The sequence below is a fragment of the Salmo salar genome, chromosome 06 (assembly GCF_965601325.2).
Source record: "Salmo salar chromosome 06, fSalSal1, whole genome shotgun sequence".
In the NCBI taxonomy this organism is placed as follows: Eukaryota; Metazoa; Chordata; class Actinopteri; order Salmoniformes; family Salmonidae; genus Salmo; species Salmo salar.
The window spans coordinates 6,530,001-6,544,840 of record NC_138296.1 but is presented as its reverse complement, the minus strand read 5'-3'; the positions used below and the strand labels follow the sequence as shown (position 1 = coordinate 6,544,840).

At 42.4% G+C, this 14,840-nt stretch overlaps 1 protein-coding gene across 1 annotated transcript in view; it reads right to left on the bottom strand.

The window, feature by feature from the left end:
• Nucleotides 1–873: 873 nt before the first annotated feature.
• LOC106591170 (transmembrane channel-like protein 5) overlaps nucleotides 874–14,840 on the bottom strand; it is a 49,690-nt gene continuing 35,723 nt past the window's right edge. Inside the window, exons 15-21 of the mRNA XM_045719649.2 lie at nucleotides 11,110–11,199; nucleotides 8,422–8,497; nucleotides 7,718–7,848; nucleotides 4,310–4,486; nucleotides 3,182–3,260; nucleotides 2,755–2,832; nucleotides 874–2,579 (exon numbers count right to left, since the gene is read on the bottom strand). Coding sequence (XP_045575605.2) covers nucleotides 2,106–2,579; nucleotides 2,755–2,832; nucleotides 3,182–3,260; nucleotides 4,310–4,486; nucleotides 7,718–7,848; nucleotides 8,422–8,497; nucleotides 11,110–11,199 — 1,105 coding nt within the window. The 3' untranslated portion in view covers nucleotides 874–2,105. The remainder of the gene's footprint in view (nucleotides 2,580–2,754; nucleotides 2,833–3,181; nucleotides 3,261–4,309; nucleotides 4,487–7,717; nucleotides 7,849–8,421; nucleotides 8,498–11,109; nucleotides 11,200–14,840) is intronic.

Here is a 14,840-nt window from a genome sequence, read left to right as displayed (position 1 = left end):
CATATCAACACCCTATCAACATAACATAACTCAACTCAACATATTAACATATCAACATAACATAACTCAACAACTCAACATATCAACACCCTATCAACATAACATAACTCAACTCAACATATTAACATATCAACATAACATAACTCAACAACTCAACATATCAACACCCTATCAACATAACATAACTCAACTCAACATATTAACATATCAACATAACATAACTCAACAACTCAACATATCAACACCCTATCAACATAACATAACTCAACTCAACATATTAACATATCAACATAACATAACTCAACATACCAACATATCAACACCCTATCAACATAACATAACTCAACTCAACATATTAACATATCAACATAACATAACTCAACATACCAACATATCAACACCCTATCAACATAACATAACTCAACATATTAACATACCAACATATCAACATAACATAACTCAACAACTCAACATAACTCAACACACCAACAACTCAACATAACTCAACATACCAACATAACTCAACAACTCAACATACCAACAACTCAACATAACTCAACATACCAACACAACTCAACATAACTCAACAACTCAACATACCAACAACTCAACATAACTCAACAACTCAACACACCAACAACTCAACATAACTCAACATACCAACATAACTCAACATACTCAACATAACTCAACATACCAACATAACTCAACATACCAACACAACTCAACATACCAACATCAACTCAACATACCAACATAACTCAACATACCAACATAACTCAACATACCAACATAACTCAACATACCAACATAACTCAACATACCAACATACCAACATAACTCAACATACCAACATACTCAACATACCAACATACCTCAACATACCAACATAACTCAACATACCAACATACCAACACAACAACTCAACATAACTCAACATATCAACATAACTCAACATATCAACACACCAACATACCTCAACATACCAACATAACTCAACATACCAACATACCAACACAACAACTCAACATAACTCAACATATCAACATAACTCAACATATCAACACACCAACATAACTCAACATACCAACATACCTCAACATACCAACATAACTCAACATACCAACATACCAACACAACAACTCAACATAACTCAACATATCAACATAACTCAACATATCAACACACCAACATACCTCAACATACCAACATAACTCAACATACCAACATACCAACACAACAACTCAACATAACTCAACATACCAACATAACTCAACATATCAACACACCAACATAACTCAACATATCAACATAACTCAACATACCAACATAACTCAACATACCAACATACCTCAACATACCAACATAACTCAACATACCAACATAACTCAACATATCAACATAACTCAACATATCAACATAACTCAACATACCAACATAACTCAACATACCAACATAACTCAACATATCAACACACCAACATAACTCAACATATCAACATAACTCAACATATCAACATAACTCAACATATCAACATAACTCAACATATCAACATAACTCAACATAAAGATCACCTACCTTTATCACAACTAACTAACTAGCACTTAAACCTTTGTTTTATTCATCAAAAAGACAACACACAATATAACAACTCCCTTTATCTCAACTAACTAACACTTAAATCTTCGTCTGGGACAACACCCTATTTCCTACATAGTGCACTACTTTTCATCAGAGCCCTATGGCACCCTATTCCCTACATAGTGCACTACTTTTGACCAGAGCCCTATGGCACCCTATTCCCTACATAGTGCACTACTTTTGACCAGAGCCCTATGGCACCCTATTCCCTACATAGTGCACTACTTTTGACCAGAGCCCTATGGCACCCTATTCCCTACATAGTGCACTACCTTTGACCAGAGCCCTATGGCACCCTATTCCCTACATAGTGCACTACCTTTGACCAGAGCCCTATGGCACCCTATTCCCTACATAGTGCACTACCTTTGACCTGAGTCCTATGGAATAGGGTGGCATTTTGGAAGCAGACCATATCTGATCCCTACAGTTGATGTGGGCTCCTATCCTCTCTCTGAGTCTAGCTAGGACTGATGTTGTCCCTGGTTCACCCCTGCTCTGCTGGACCCAGGTCTCCACGGGGGAGGGGGGGCGCTCTCAGGCACCGACCCAGGCAGGACGGGTACCACGCGGGCAGGCAGCGGCTCCAATCTGGGCCCCCCATGGGGCCTTCCCTGAAGCCATCCTCTACCCCTGACTGGCCACAGTGGATCTGGAGGGGGAGGGGCTGGTTGTTCCTCCTCTACCCAGCACTCCTGCCTGCTGGCTGGGGTCCGGCCGCGACCAGGGCTGCCTCTGGGGCTGGCTCCACCTCGGGGGCTGGGGGTCTGGCCTCTACCTAGCCTGGGGGAGCTGTCCCAGGGAGGCCGGTTGAACAAGGAGGGGGCCTCCATGGGGGGGGGTGGGTGTTGGAAGGAGGGAGGAGGGCGTGCTTCTTCTCTAAGCTGCCCTGACTCTGGCCTGGTGGGTCTCTCCTCTCTCTCCTCCTCGAAGTGCACCTATAGGGGAAACAGACGATCTTCACAACTACCTCTGTCCTCTAGCCATCGATCTGTCTGTCTGTCTGTCTGACATCTTATCTACTTCTACAACAAGACTGCATCATAAATGGCACCCTGTTCCCTATATAGTGCACTACTTTTGACCAGAGTCCTATGAGGTTATAGTACTAACCTGTGGTCTAGGTCTGCCTGCTCCCTGTCTCTGTAGACACTGTAACTTCCTGAGGAGAAAGGTCTTGTCCTTCCCCTCCTAACACCACAGAGAGAGAGACAGAGGAATGGAGGGAGGGAGACAGGAGGAGGAGAGAAATGAAGGATGGATTAGACAGGGAAGAGAGGAAGGGAAGAGAGGGGAGAGAGAGGAAGAGAGGGGAGAGAGAGGAAGAGAGGGGAGAGAGAGGAAGAGGGAGGAGAGAGAGGGGAGAGAGAGGAAGAGAGGGAGGGAAGAGAGGGAGGGAAGAGAGGAAGATGGAGGGAAGAGAGAGGGGGGAAGAAGAAGAGAGGAAGAGAGGGAGGAAGGGGAGCGAGGAAGAGAGGTGAGTGTGTGTTTGTGTAGGTGTGTGTGTGCTTCAGTGTATGTGTGTGTAAGAGAGCCTCACGTTGACTATCTGTTCCCGTAGAGACATGATGAGACGTTTACGACCCTGAGTCACCTTCCACAGGAAGTACATCACCACCCTACAGGAAGAGACATGAGACGTTTACGACCCTGAGTCACCTTCCACAGGAAGTACATCACCACCCTACAGGAAGAGACATGAGACGTTTATGACCCTGAGTCACCTTCCACAGGAAGTACATCACCACCCTACAGGAAGAGACATGATAAGACGTTTACGACCCTCAGTCACCTGCCACAGGAAGTACATCACCACCCTACAGGAAGAGACATGATAAGACGTTTACGACCCTCAGTCCCCTGCCACAGGAAGTACATCACCACCCTACAGGAAGAGACATGATAAGACGTTTACGACCCTCAGTCACCTGCCACAGGAAGTACATCACCACCCTACAGGAAGTAAAGGCACATATTTACATTTTAGTCATTTAGCAGACGTTCTTATTCAGAGCTAGAGTCAGAGAATCCATCTTAACATAACTAGGAGCTAGGCTAGCTATAGCAACCACACTGTCATAGTACATTAACCCTCAATAGAGTAGTTATCAGATAGCTAGGAGCTAGGCTAGCTATAGCAACCACACTGTCATAGTACATTATCCCTCAATAGAGTAGTTATCAGATAGCTAGGAGCTAGGCTAGCTATAGCAACCACACTGTCATAGTACATTAACCCTCAATAGAGTAGTTATCAGATAGCTAGGATCTAGGCTAGCTATAGCAACCACACTGTCATAGTACATTATCCCTCAATAGAGTAGTTATCAGATAGCTAGGAGCTAGGCTAGCTATAGCAACCACACTGTCATAGTACATTAACCCTCAATAGAGTAGTTATCAGATAGCTAGGAGCTAGGCTAGCTATAGCAACCACACTGTCATAGTACATTATCCCTCAATAGAGTAGTTATCAGATAGCTAGGAGCTAGGCTAGCTATAGCAACCACACTGTCATTGTCAGTACATTAGTCAGAGCTAGTAGCCTTAGCTTCTGTTCTTTATTTTATGGGGGGATAAGACAGTTACACACACAGTAACATACTGTACCAGGACTGGACATAGGAGAGGTATGTGTGTGTTTATGTGAGTGTATACAGCTACTCACAGTACTATGAGTGTTAGGAGGCAGTAGAAGACTTGACTGTGTAGTATAACGTTGATGATCCATGCCAGCCAGGCAGAGTGGGGTTGAGAGGCCTGAAGGGAGGCTATCCACTGGTCTACAGTCTGCATCACCCAGCCCTGGCCCTGGAATGGACCACACACACCAGAGGGAGGGAGACTGGGGACAGAGACAGGACAGGTAGGGTTAGTGTGTGTCTATCCACTGGTCTACAGACTGTGTGAGAAAGTTACAGATGCACAAATATCATACACCCCCCCCACAAAACAAAAATGCTAACCCTGTTATTGTAATGGTGAGTGGTTAACATGTCCTTGTGCGTCTAACTTTCTCACTCATCATTATTCACCATTCATTCAGGTCTATCTGTAATCACGGTAGCATCCACATTAATGTAGAAGTGTTTAGAAACATCATCTATTCTTATTTACAATAAAAGTGACTCCAAAATGACACAATACATTATTTACCATTCATTTCTATTGGGCACCAAATAATCTGAAATACAACCAAAACAAACAGCAAATGTATCCAACAAGTTTATACAGTCACAAGCTTGATGTAGTCATTATGTGCTAGGAATATGGGACCAAATACTAAACTTTAAACTACTTTAATACACATATAAGTGAATTTGTCCCAATACTTTTGGTCCCCTAAAATGGGGGGATTATGTACAAAAAGTGCTGTAATATCTAAATGGGTCACCCAATATGGATGAAAATACCCTCAAATTAGAGCTGATAGTCTGCCCTTTAACCTCATAGTCTGTGTATCATTTCAAAGTGCTGGAGTACAGAGCCAAAACAACAAAACATTTGTCACTGTCCCAATATTTTTGGAGCTCACTGTACTTCCTGTGCTTGGCCCTCCCTATGTTCAACATAATAAATGGCTCCCTATCCTCCAGATGTGTACCAAACTCACTGAAAGTGGCAGTAATAACATGTCTTCTGAAAAAGCCAAACCTTGACCTGAAAAATGAAAATAACTATCAGTCTAATCTCCTGTTCCTGTCAAAAACATTAGAAAAAGCTGTTTCTCAGCAACTCACCGCCTTTCTGAAAACATATAATGTATAAAAAACGTTCCAGTCTGGTTTTAGACCCCATCAGAGAACTAAGACCACACTTATGAAGCTTGTAAATGACCTTTTAATGGCGTCAGACCAAGCCTCTGCGTCTGTCCTTGTGCTCCTAGACCACCACATTGTTTTGGAGAGATTGGAAACCATAAATGGTCTACACGAACAAGTTCTTATCTGTCGGAAAGATATCAGTTCGTCTCAGTGGATGGTTTGTCTTCAGACGTTCGGTGTTCCCCAAGGTTCTGTTCTCGGACCACTATTGTTTTCACTATATATGCTACCTCTTGGTGATGTCATACGGAAACACAGTGTCAACTTTCACTGCTATGTGGATGTCGCACAGCTATAGATTTCAATGAAACATGGTGAAGCCCCAAAATTGCCAACCACAAAGCCTGTGTTTCAGACATAAGGAAGTGGATGGCGGCAATTTTGGTACTTTAAATCTTTGACAAAACAGAGGTGCTAGTTCTAGGTCCCAAGAAACAAAGAGATCTTCTGTTTGATCTGACAATGAATCTGGATGGTTGTACACTCGTCTTAAATAAAACTGTGAAGGACCTCGGCGTTACTCTGGACCCCGATCTCTCCTTTGACGAACATGTAAAAAAAGTTTTTTTACATCTTTGTTTATTTATCCAAAGATTATGCAGAAAAGCTAATCCATGCTTTTGTCACTTCAAAATTAGACTATTGAAATGCTCTACTCTCCGGCTACCCGGATAAAGAACTAAATAAACGTCATCTAGCGCTAAACACGGCTGCTAGAATCTTGACATATTACATCATATTACACCAATCATATTACACCAGTGCTAGACTCTACACTGGCTTCCTGTTAAGGCTAGGGCTGATTTCAAGGTTTTACTGGTAACCTACAAAGCATTACAGGACTTGCTCCTACCCATCTCTCAGAGTTAGTCCTGTGGTACATCCTGTATCTACATGTACACTACGGTCACAAGACGCAGGACTCCTTATTGTCCCTAGAATCTCTAAGCAAACAGCTGGAAGCAGGGCTTTCTCCTATAGAGCGACATTTTTATGGAATGGTCTGCCTATCCATGTGAGAGATGAAGACTCAATCTCGACCTTTAAGTCTTTACTGAAGACTCATCTCTTCAGTAGGTCCTTTGATTGAGTGTAGTCTGGCCCAGGGGTGTGAAGGTGAACGACAAGGCACTGGAGTGACGAACCATCCTTGCGTTCTCCGCCTGGCCGGCTCCCCTCACTCCACTAAGTTTCTCTGTCTCTGACCCTATTACGGAGGCTGAGTCACTGGCTCGCTCTCACTCTCCCATGCCATCCCTAGGAGGGTGCATCCCGTCATGCCACGCTATACTCCACGTGAGTGGGTTGAGTCACTGACGGGATCTTCCTGTCCAGTTTTGCGCCCTCTGGGACTCCTGCGTTGGGGGAGATCTTCGTGGACTATACTGCCTTACCATCACACAGGACACCAGATCAGACAGGAGAATTACACCAGACAGGACAGACTGACCCTAGCCCCCCGGAACATAGACTATTACAGAATAGATACTGGAGACTGAGACAGGGGAGTCGTGGTTACCCTTGGACGGGGCCAACCAGGTAGGATATAACCCCACCTACTTTGCCAAAGCACAGCCCCCACACCACCAAAGGGATATCAACAGACCACTAACTTACTACCCTGAGACAAGGCCGAGTATACTGCCCTACCAAGCAAAAAGGCAGTAACTGCTCATTTGGTTGAAAAGGAGTTAATGTCATTTTTGTTACATTAAATACATGCTTAATCATGTGGACAAGTATCCTACCTCTATTGTATTGTGTTTTGGAGAAAATGGGGGTCATGTTAGCAGTAACTGCATAAAGTTACTGTGAAACCAAGGTAAATAAAAGCTATTTTTCCACGTTATGAGCAGTTACTGCCTTTTTGCTTGTTAGGCATTGTATGTCTCCCCTCCCGGAGGACCTGGGCCCTAGGACCATGCCTCAGAACTACCTGGCCAGACGACTCCTGCTGGTGGTCATCTATGAACATTTGAACATCTTGAAGAACCATCTGGCCTTCATGGTCATGTACCGTTATAATCTCCACCTGGCACAGCCAGAAGAGGACTGGCCACCCCTCAGAGCCTGGTTCCTCTCTAGGTTTGTTCCTAGGTTCCTGACTTTCTAGGGAGTTTTTCTTAGCCACCATGCTTCTATATCTGCATTGCTTGCTGTTTGGGGTTTCAGGCTGGGTTTCTGTACAGCACTCTGCTGATGTAAAAAGGGCTTTATAAAAAACATTGTATTGATTGTGTGTGTGTGTGTACCTCCAGAGTGTGTATGCCAGCAGGGCCAGAGTCCCCAGGTAACAAGGGAGGAAGAGGAGGGAGATGAAGAGGGTCTGCATCTGACCCACCCTACTCCAGGAGCTGGGAGGATGGCAGCTCCTTATACTGGTCTAGGAGAGAGGTAGGGAGGGAGGAGGGGGAGGGAGGAGGGGGAGAGAGAGTGGTAGCGAGGGATGAAGGGGGAGAGAAGAAGGGAGGGAGTGGGAGAGAGAGGTAGGGAGGGAGGAGGGGGGAGAGAGGGAGGGAGGGGGGGAGAGAGAGTGGTAGGGAGGGAGGAGGGGGGAAAGAAGGGAGGGAGGGGGAGAGAGAGGGAGGGAGGGAGGAGGGGAGAGAGAGGGAGGGAGGGAGGAGAGAAGGAGGGAGGAGGGAGAGAGAGGTAGGGAGGGAGGAGGGGGGAGAGAAGGAGGGAGGGAGGAGGGAGAGAGGGAGGAGGGGGGAGAGAGGTAGGGAGGGAGGAGGGAGTCTGTGTCTATATCTCAAATAGCACCCTAGAATTAAAATGGCACCTTAGAATTAAAATGGCAACTTAGAATTAAAATGGCACCTTAGAATTAAAATGGCACCTTAGAATTAAAATGGCACCCTAGAATTAAAATGGCACCTTAGTATTAAAATGGCACCTTAGTATTACAACGGCACCCTAGTATTCACTATTAGTGCACTACTTTTCACCAGGGCTCTACCTTCTTTAGGTGGAAAATTAGGAAGAGTTTGATGAGCTGAACGACAGGGAGGAGAGGAGAGAAGTACACCCCTATCCTGGAGAGAGAGAGAGAGAGAGACAGACCGATAGACGGACAGGCAGACAGACAGGCAGGCAGGCAGGCAGACAGGCAGACAGACAGACAGACAGACAGACAGACAGACAGACAGACAGACAGACAGACAGACAGACAGACAGGCAGGCAGGCAGGCAGGCAGACAGGCAGAGCAACATTAAGACAGTCTTAAGCTAATGATACACTAGCATTTTTTTTGTTGCCAATATTGCCAAGCAATGTTGCCAGCATTGGTTGCTGCAACATTTTTTATGTTGGGGAATTTTTATCAGCTGCGCCACCGAGTGTGCAATTTTAGGACTACTCCAATCAGAGCTCAGATATTGGTCATGTGATCAGTCTGCTATTCTAATATATTTTGAAAAAATAGTTGTACATTTTTTCTCTACAGCAAAAAAAACATCTATTTTGCTGTGAAATGTTTGCCATTCACGCCTCATATGCTGCCTCACTATAATATTGTATCATGATACGTTAATACATACATACTGTGTTCAGTTTGTCATGTTTAACTGACGAAAACGGTGGGCATGCTAATCGAAACCCATGTTAAAACCTCACTGGGGGTGTGGGACGCTATGTTCGTTTTGTTCGATAAAATCCATGTTTATATCCAAAAACCTCAGTTTTGTTCAATAATCCACTGTCTCAAACAACATCCGGTGAAATTGCAGAGCGTGAAACTCAACAAAACAGAAATTCTCATAATAAACATACATAAAAGATACAAATGTTTTTCACCAGCTTAAAGATAAACTTTTTGTTAATCCAACCGCTGTGTCAGATTTCAAAAAGGCTTTACGGCGAAAGCAAACCATGCGATTATCTGAGAACAGCGCCCAGCAGACAAATCATTACAAACAGTCAGCAGCCATGAAGAGGAGTAACAAAAGTCAGAAATAGCGATAAAATGTATCCCTTACCTTTGATGATCTTCATATGGTTGCACTCCGAAGACTCCATGTTACACAATAAATGTTCGTTTTGTTCGATAATGTCCCTCTTTTTGTCCAAAAACCTCAGTTTTGTTGGTGCGTTTTGTTCAGCAATCCATTAGAACAAAGCGCGGTCACAACAGACAGACGAAAAATCAAAAAAGTACAATAAAAGTTCGTAGAAACATGTCAAACGATGTTTATAATCAATCCTCAGGTTGTTTTTGTCATAAATAATCAATAATATTTCAACCGGACAAAAGCTTCGTCAATAGAAAAGGAGAAACTAGAAAGGTGCGCTCCCGACCGCACGCTGGACTCATGTCTGGAAATGTCCACTGTCCACTCATTGAAAGTGCTGTAGCTCCTTCATTTTTCAGAGTAAAAGCCTGAAACAATGACTAAAGACTGGCCACATGTAGAAGAAGCCATAGAGATCGTGAACTGGGTCCTAAGTCTTTGTATGGTGGATAGGCTTTCAATGGAAAAACAGCCTTTCAAAATACTAGTACTTCCTGGATGGATTTTCCTCAGGTTTTCGCCTGCCATATCAGTTCTGTTATACTCACAGACATTATTTTAACAGTTTTGGAAACTTTAGAGTGTTTTCTAAAATCTATACCAATTGTATGCATATCCTAGCTTCTGGGCCTGAGTAGCAGGCAGTTTACTATGGGCACGCTTTTCATCCAAAATTCCGAATGCTGCCCCCTACCCTAGTGAAGTTAAGTCAATGGGACAAACAGGCTTTTTCACTAGCTAGCCATGTAGATTTTACATTTAGTTTTTTGTTTAAGATAGTTTTAATGTCGAACTTGCTGGCTAGCTAGATGAATACCATGTACACTTCCTATCTTAGAATTATGAAGTAAAAAGTTATTTATTTACTGCTTGTTTGTTAGCTGATGACAGCTGTGGCTGTCAACAGGAATTAACAAGCAATAAGAAACAAGTAAATACATTGATAAATTAAATTATTATTAATGTCCAAGTTGATCATGATTGTTCCAGTGTCTCATAACCGAATCCTTTGCCAGCAACATTGCTCGGCAATATTGTCTAAAAAAATTGCGTATCATCAGCTTTAGGTCTAGACTAGAGGAGAGTCTGGTATAGATATATTAAACTACACAGGAACTGACTGAGAATGTATATAGATATAGGTTACTAGAGAAGCAGAGGATATAGGTTACTAGAGAGGGTATATATATAGGTTACTTGAGGCAGAGAGGGTATAGATATAGGTTACTAGAGAAGCAGAGGGTATATATATATATATATATATATATATATATATATATATATATATATATATATATATATATATATATATATATATATATATAGGTTACTAGAGCAGCAGAGAGGGTATAGATATAGGTTACTAGAGAAGCAGAGAGGGTTAGATATAGGTATATTAGAGAGGCAGAGAGGGTATAGATACAGGTTATTAGAGAGGCAGAGACGGTATAGATATAGGTTACTAGAGAAGCAGAGAGGGTATTTTTATTTATATAGGTTACTAGAGCAGCAGAGAGGGTATAGATATAGGTTACTAGAGAAGCAGAGAGGGTATAGATATAGGTTATTAGAGAGGCAGAGAGGGTATAGATATAGGTTACTAGAGAGGCAGAGAGGTTACTATAGGTTACTGTACCAGGCCAGGGTCTGAGCGTTGATCAGATCTAAAACGTTCCTGGCCACGTCAAACTCTGCCGGCTTCACAACACACCTGGCGGCAATCACACTAAAGACAACAACAGGTGTGAGTCCATGATGGAGTTAAATATGGAATTATCTATACAAGGGTATTTTTGTAAATATGCTAAACATGGAATAACCACAGATAGATGGGCATACTTGTAGAAGAGGGGATAGACATTGAGTTGACAAAACATTATGAACAGGATTGAACATTATGAACAGGATTGAAAGAAAGGAAGCACAGTTCTCAGATCAGCGTTCTCCCGTTCCAGTCATACCTTAACATTAGAATGATTCCACAATACTGACGACAGATCAGCTCCTAGAGAGACATTATCAACTATGGCTACAAGTATATTGAGGTGGTTTATACTAATGCTTCCCCTAATGTAGTCCACTACATTCAGATGTGCACGTTACACATGAAATACACTGAGTGGACAAACACACCTGTTCTTTCCATGACATAGACTGATCAGGTGAATCCAGGTGAAAGATATGATCCCTTATTGATGTCACTAGTTAAATCCACTTCAATCAGTGTAGATGAAGGGGAGGAGACAGGTTAAAGAAGGATTTTTAAGCCTTGAGACAACTGAGACATGGAATATGTGTGCCATTCAGAGGGTGAATGGGCAAGACAAAATATGTAAGTGCCTTTGAACAGGTAGGGTGGCACTCAACAGTTTTTGTGTGTATCAAGAATGGTCCACCACCCAAAGGACATCCAGCCAACTTTACACAAATGTGGGAAGTATTGGAGTCCACATGGGCCACCATCCCTGTGGAACACTTTCAACACCTTGTAGAGTTCATGTCCCTGAGAAATTGAGGCTGTTCTGAGGGAAAAAGAGGGTGCAACTCAATACCAGGAAGGTGTTCTTAATGTTTTGTACACTGAGTGTTTACAGTACTATACTAGCTATAACATTGATGTGCACCACAGTTGGTTTTGAATCACCCATAAAAACGACTACACCTACTAGTCTGACTGTTGTAGCCATCAATTAACAATCATCCATATTAGCAAACTTATTTCAAACTTCACATTTCTCTAGTATAGGCTACTTATCGTAATGAACGATATCAGCAAAATGACTGTGATAAGTGGTCGTTGTTGATCATTCCAGCTCCAATATAAGTACTGTACTTGTAGAGGTATTCTCCACAGTCTAGTATAGTATAGTAAAGACAGCTGTACTTGTAGAGGTATTCTCCACAGTCTAGTATAGTAAAGACAGCTGTACTTGTAGAGGTATTCTCCACAGTCTAGTATAGTATAGTAAAGACAGCTGTACTTGTAGAGGTATTTTCCACAGTCTAGTATAGTAAAGACAGCTGTACTTGTAGAGGTATTCTCCACAGTCTAGTATAGTATAGTAAAGACAGCTGTACTTGTAGAGGTATTCTCCACAGTATAGTAATATAGTATAGTATAGTATGGACAGCTGTACTTGTAGAGGTATTCTCCACAGTATAGTAATATAGTATAGTAAGGACAGCTGTACTTGTAGAGGTATTCTCCACAGTATAGTACTATAGTATAATATACAGTGAGGGAAAAAAGTATTTGATCCCCTGCTGATTTTGTACATTTGCCCACTGACAAAGAAATGATCAGTCTATAATTTTAATGGTAGGTTTATTTGAACAGTGAGAGACAGAATAACAAAATAATCTATAAAAACACATGTCAAAAAAGTTATAAATTGATTTTCATTTTAATGAGGGAAATAAGTATTTGACTCCCTCTCAATCAGATAGATTTCTGGCTCCCAGGTTTCTTTTATTCAGGTAACGAGCTGAGATTAGGAGCACACTCTTAAAGGGAGTGCTCCTAATCTCAGTTTGTTACCTGTATAAAAGACACCTGTCCACAGAAGCAATCAATCAATCAGATTCCAAACTCTCCACCATGGCCAAGACCAAAGAGCTCTCCAAGGATGTCAGGGACAAGATTGTAGACCTACACAAGGCTGGAATGGGCTACAAGACCATCGCCAAGCAGCTTGGTGAGAAGGTGACAACATTTGGTGCGATTATTCGCAAATGGAAGAAACACAAAAGAACTGTCAATCTCCCTCGACCTGGGGCTCCATGCAAGATCTCACCTCGTGGAGTTGCAATGATCATGAGAACGGTGAGGAATCAGCCCAGAACTACACGGGAGGATCTTGTCAATGATCTCAAGGCAGCTGGGACCATAGTCACCAAGAAAACAATTGGTAACACACTACGCCGTGAAGGACTGAATTCCTGCAGCGCCCGCAAGGTCCCCCTGCTCAAGAAAGCACATACACATGCCCGTCTGAAGTTTGCCAATGAACATCTGAATGATTCAGAGGACAACTGGGTGAAAGTGTTGTGGTCAGATGAGACCAAAATGGAGCTCTTTGGCATCAACTCAACTCGCCGTGTTTGAAGGAGGAGGAATGCTGCCTATGACCCCAAGAACACCATCCCCACCGTCAAACATGGAGGCGGAAACATTATGCTTTGGGGGTGTTTTTCTGCTAAGGGGACAGGACAACTTCACCGCATCAAAGGGACGATGGACGGGGCCATGTACCGTCAAATCTTGGGTGAGAACATCCTTCCCTCAGCCAGGGCATTGAAAATAGATTGTGGATGGGTATTCCAGCATGACAATGACCCAAAACACACGGCCAAGGCAACAAAGGAGTGGCTCAAGAAGAAGCACATTAAGGTCCTGGAGTGGCCTAGCCAGTCTCCAGACCTTAATCCCATAGAAAATCTGTGGAGGGAGCTGAAGGTTCGAGTTGCCAAACATCAGCCTCGAAACCTTAATGACTTGGAGAATATCTGCAAACAGGAGTGGGACAAAATCCCTCCTGAGATGTGTGTAAGAAACGTCTGACCTCTGTGATTGCCAACAAGGGTTTTGCCACAAAGTACCAAGCTATGTATTGCAGAGCGGTCAAATACTTATTTCCCTCATTAAAATGCAAATCATTTTATAACATTTTTGACATGCCTTTTTCTGGATTTTTTTGTTGTTATTCTGTCTCTCACTGTTCAAATAAACCTACTATTAAAATTATAGACTGATCATTTCTTTGTCAGTGGGCAAACGTACAAAATCAGCAGGGGATCAAATACTTTTTTCCCCTCACTGTAGTAAGGACAGCTGTACTTGTAGAGGTATTCTCCACAGTATAGTAATATAGTATAATATAGTAAGGACAGCTGTAATTGTAGAGGTATTCTCCACAGTATAGTAATATAGTATAATATAGTAAGGACAGCTGTACTTGTAGAGGTATTCTCCATAGTATAGTAATATAGTATAATATAGTAAGGACAGCTGTATTTGTAGAGCTATTCTCCACAGTATAGTAATATAGCATAGTAAGGACAGCTGTACTTGTAGAAGTATTTGCCACAGTCTAGTATAGTATAGTAAGGACAGCTGTACGTGTAGAGGTATTCTCCACAGTACAGTAATATAGTATAGTATAGTAAGGACAGCTGTACTTGAAGAGGTATTCTCCACAGTATAGTAGATTATAGTAAGGACAGCTGTAATTGTAGAGGTATTCTCCACAGTATAGTAATATAGTATAGTAAGGACAGCTGTACTTGTAGAGGTATTCTCCACAGTATAGTAATATAGTATAGTAAGGACAGCTGTACTTGTAGAGGTATTCTCCACAATATAGTAAT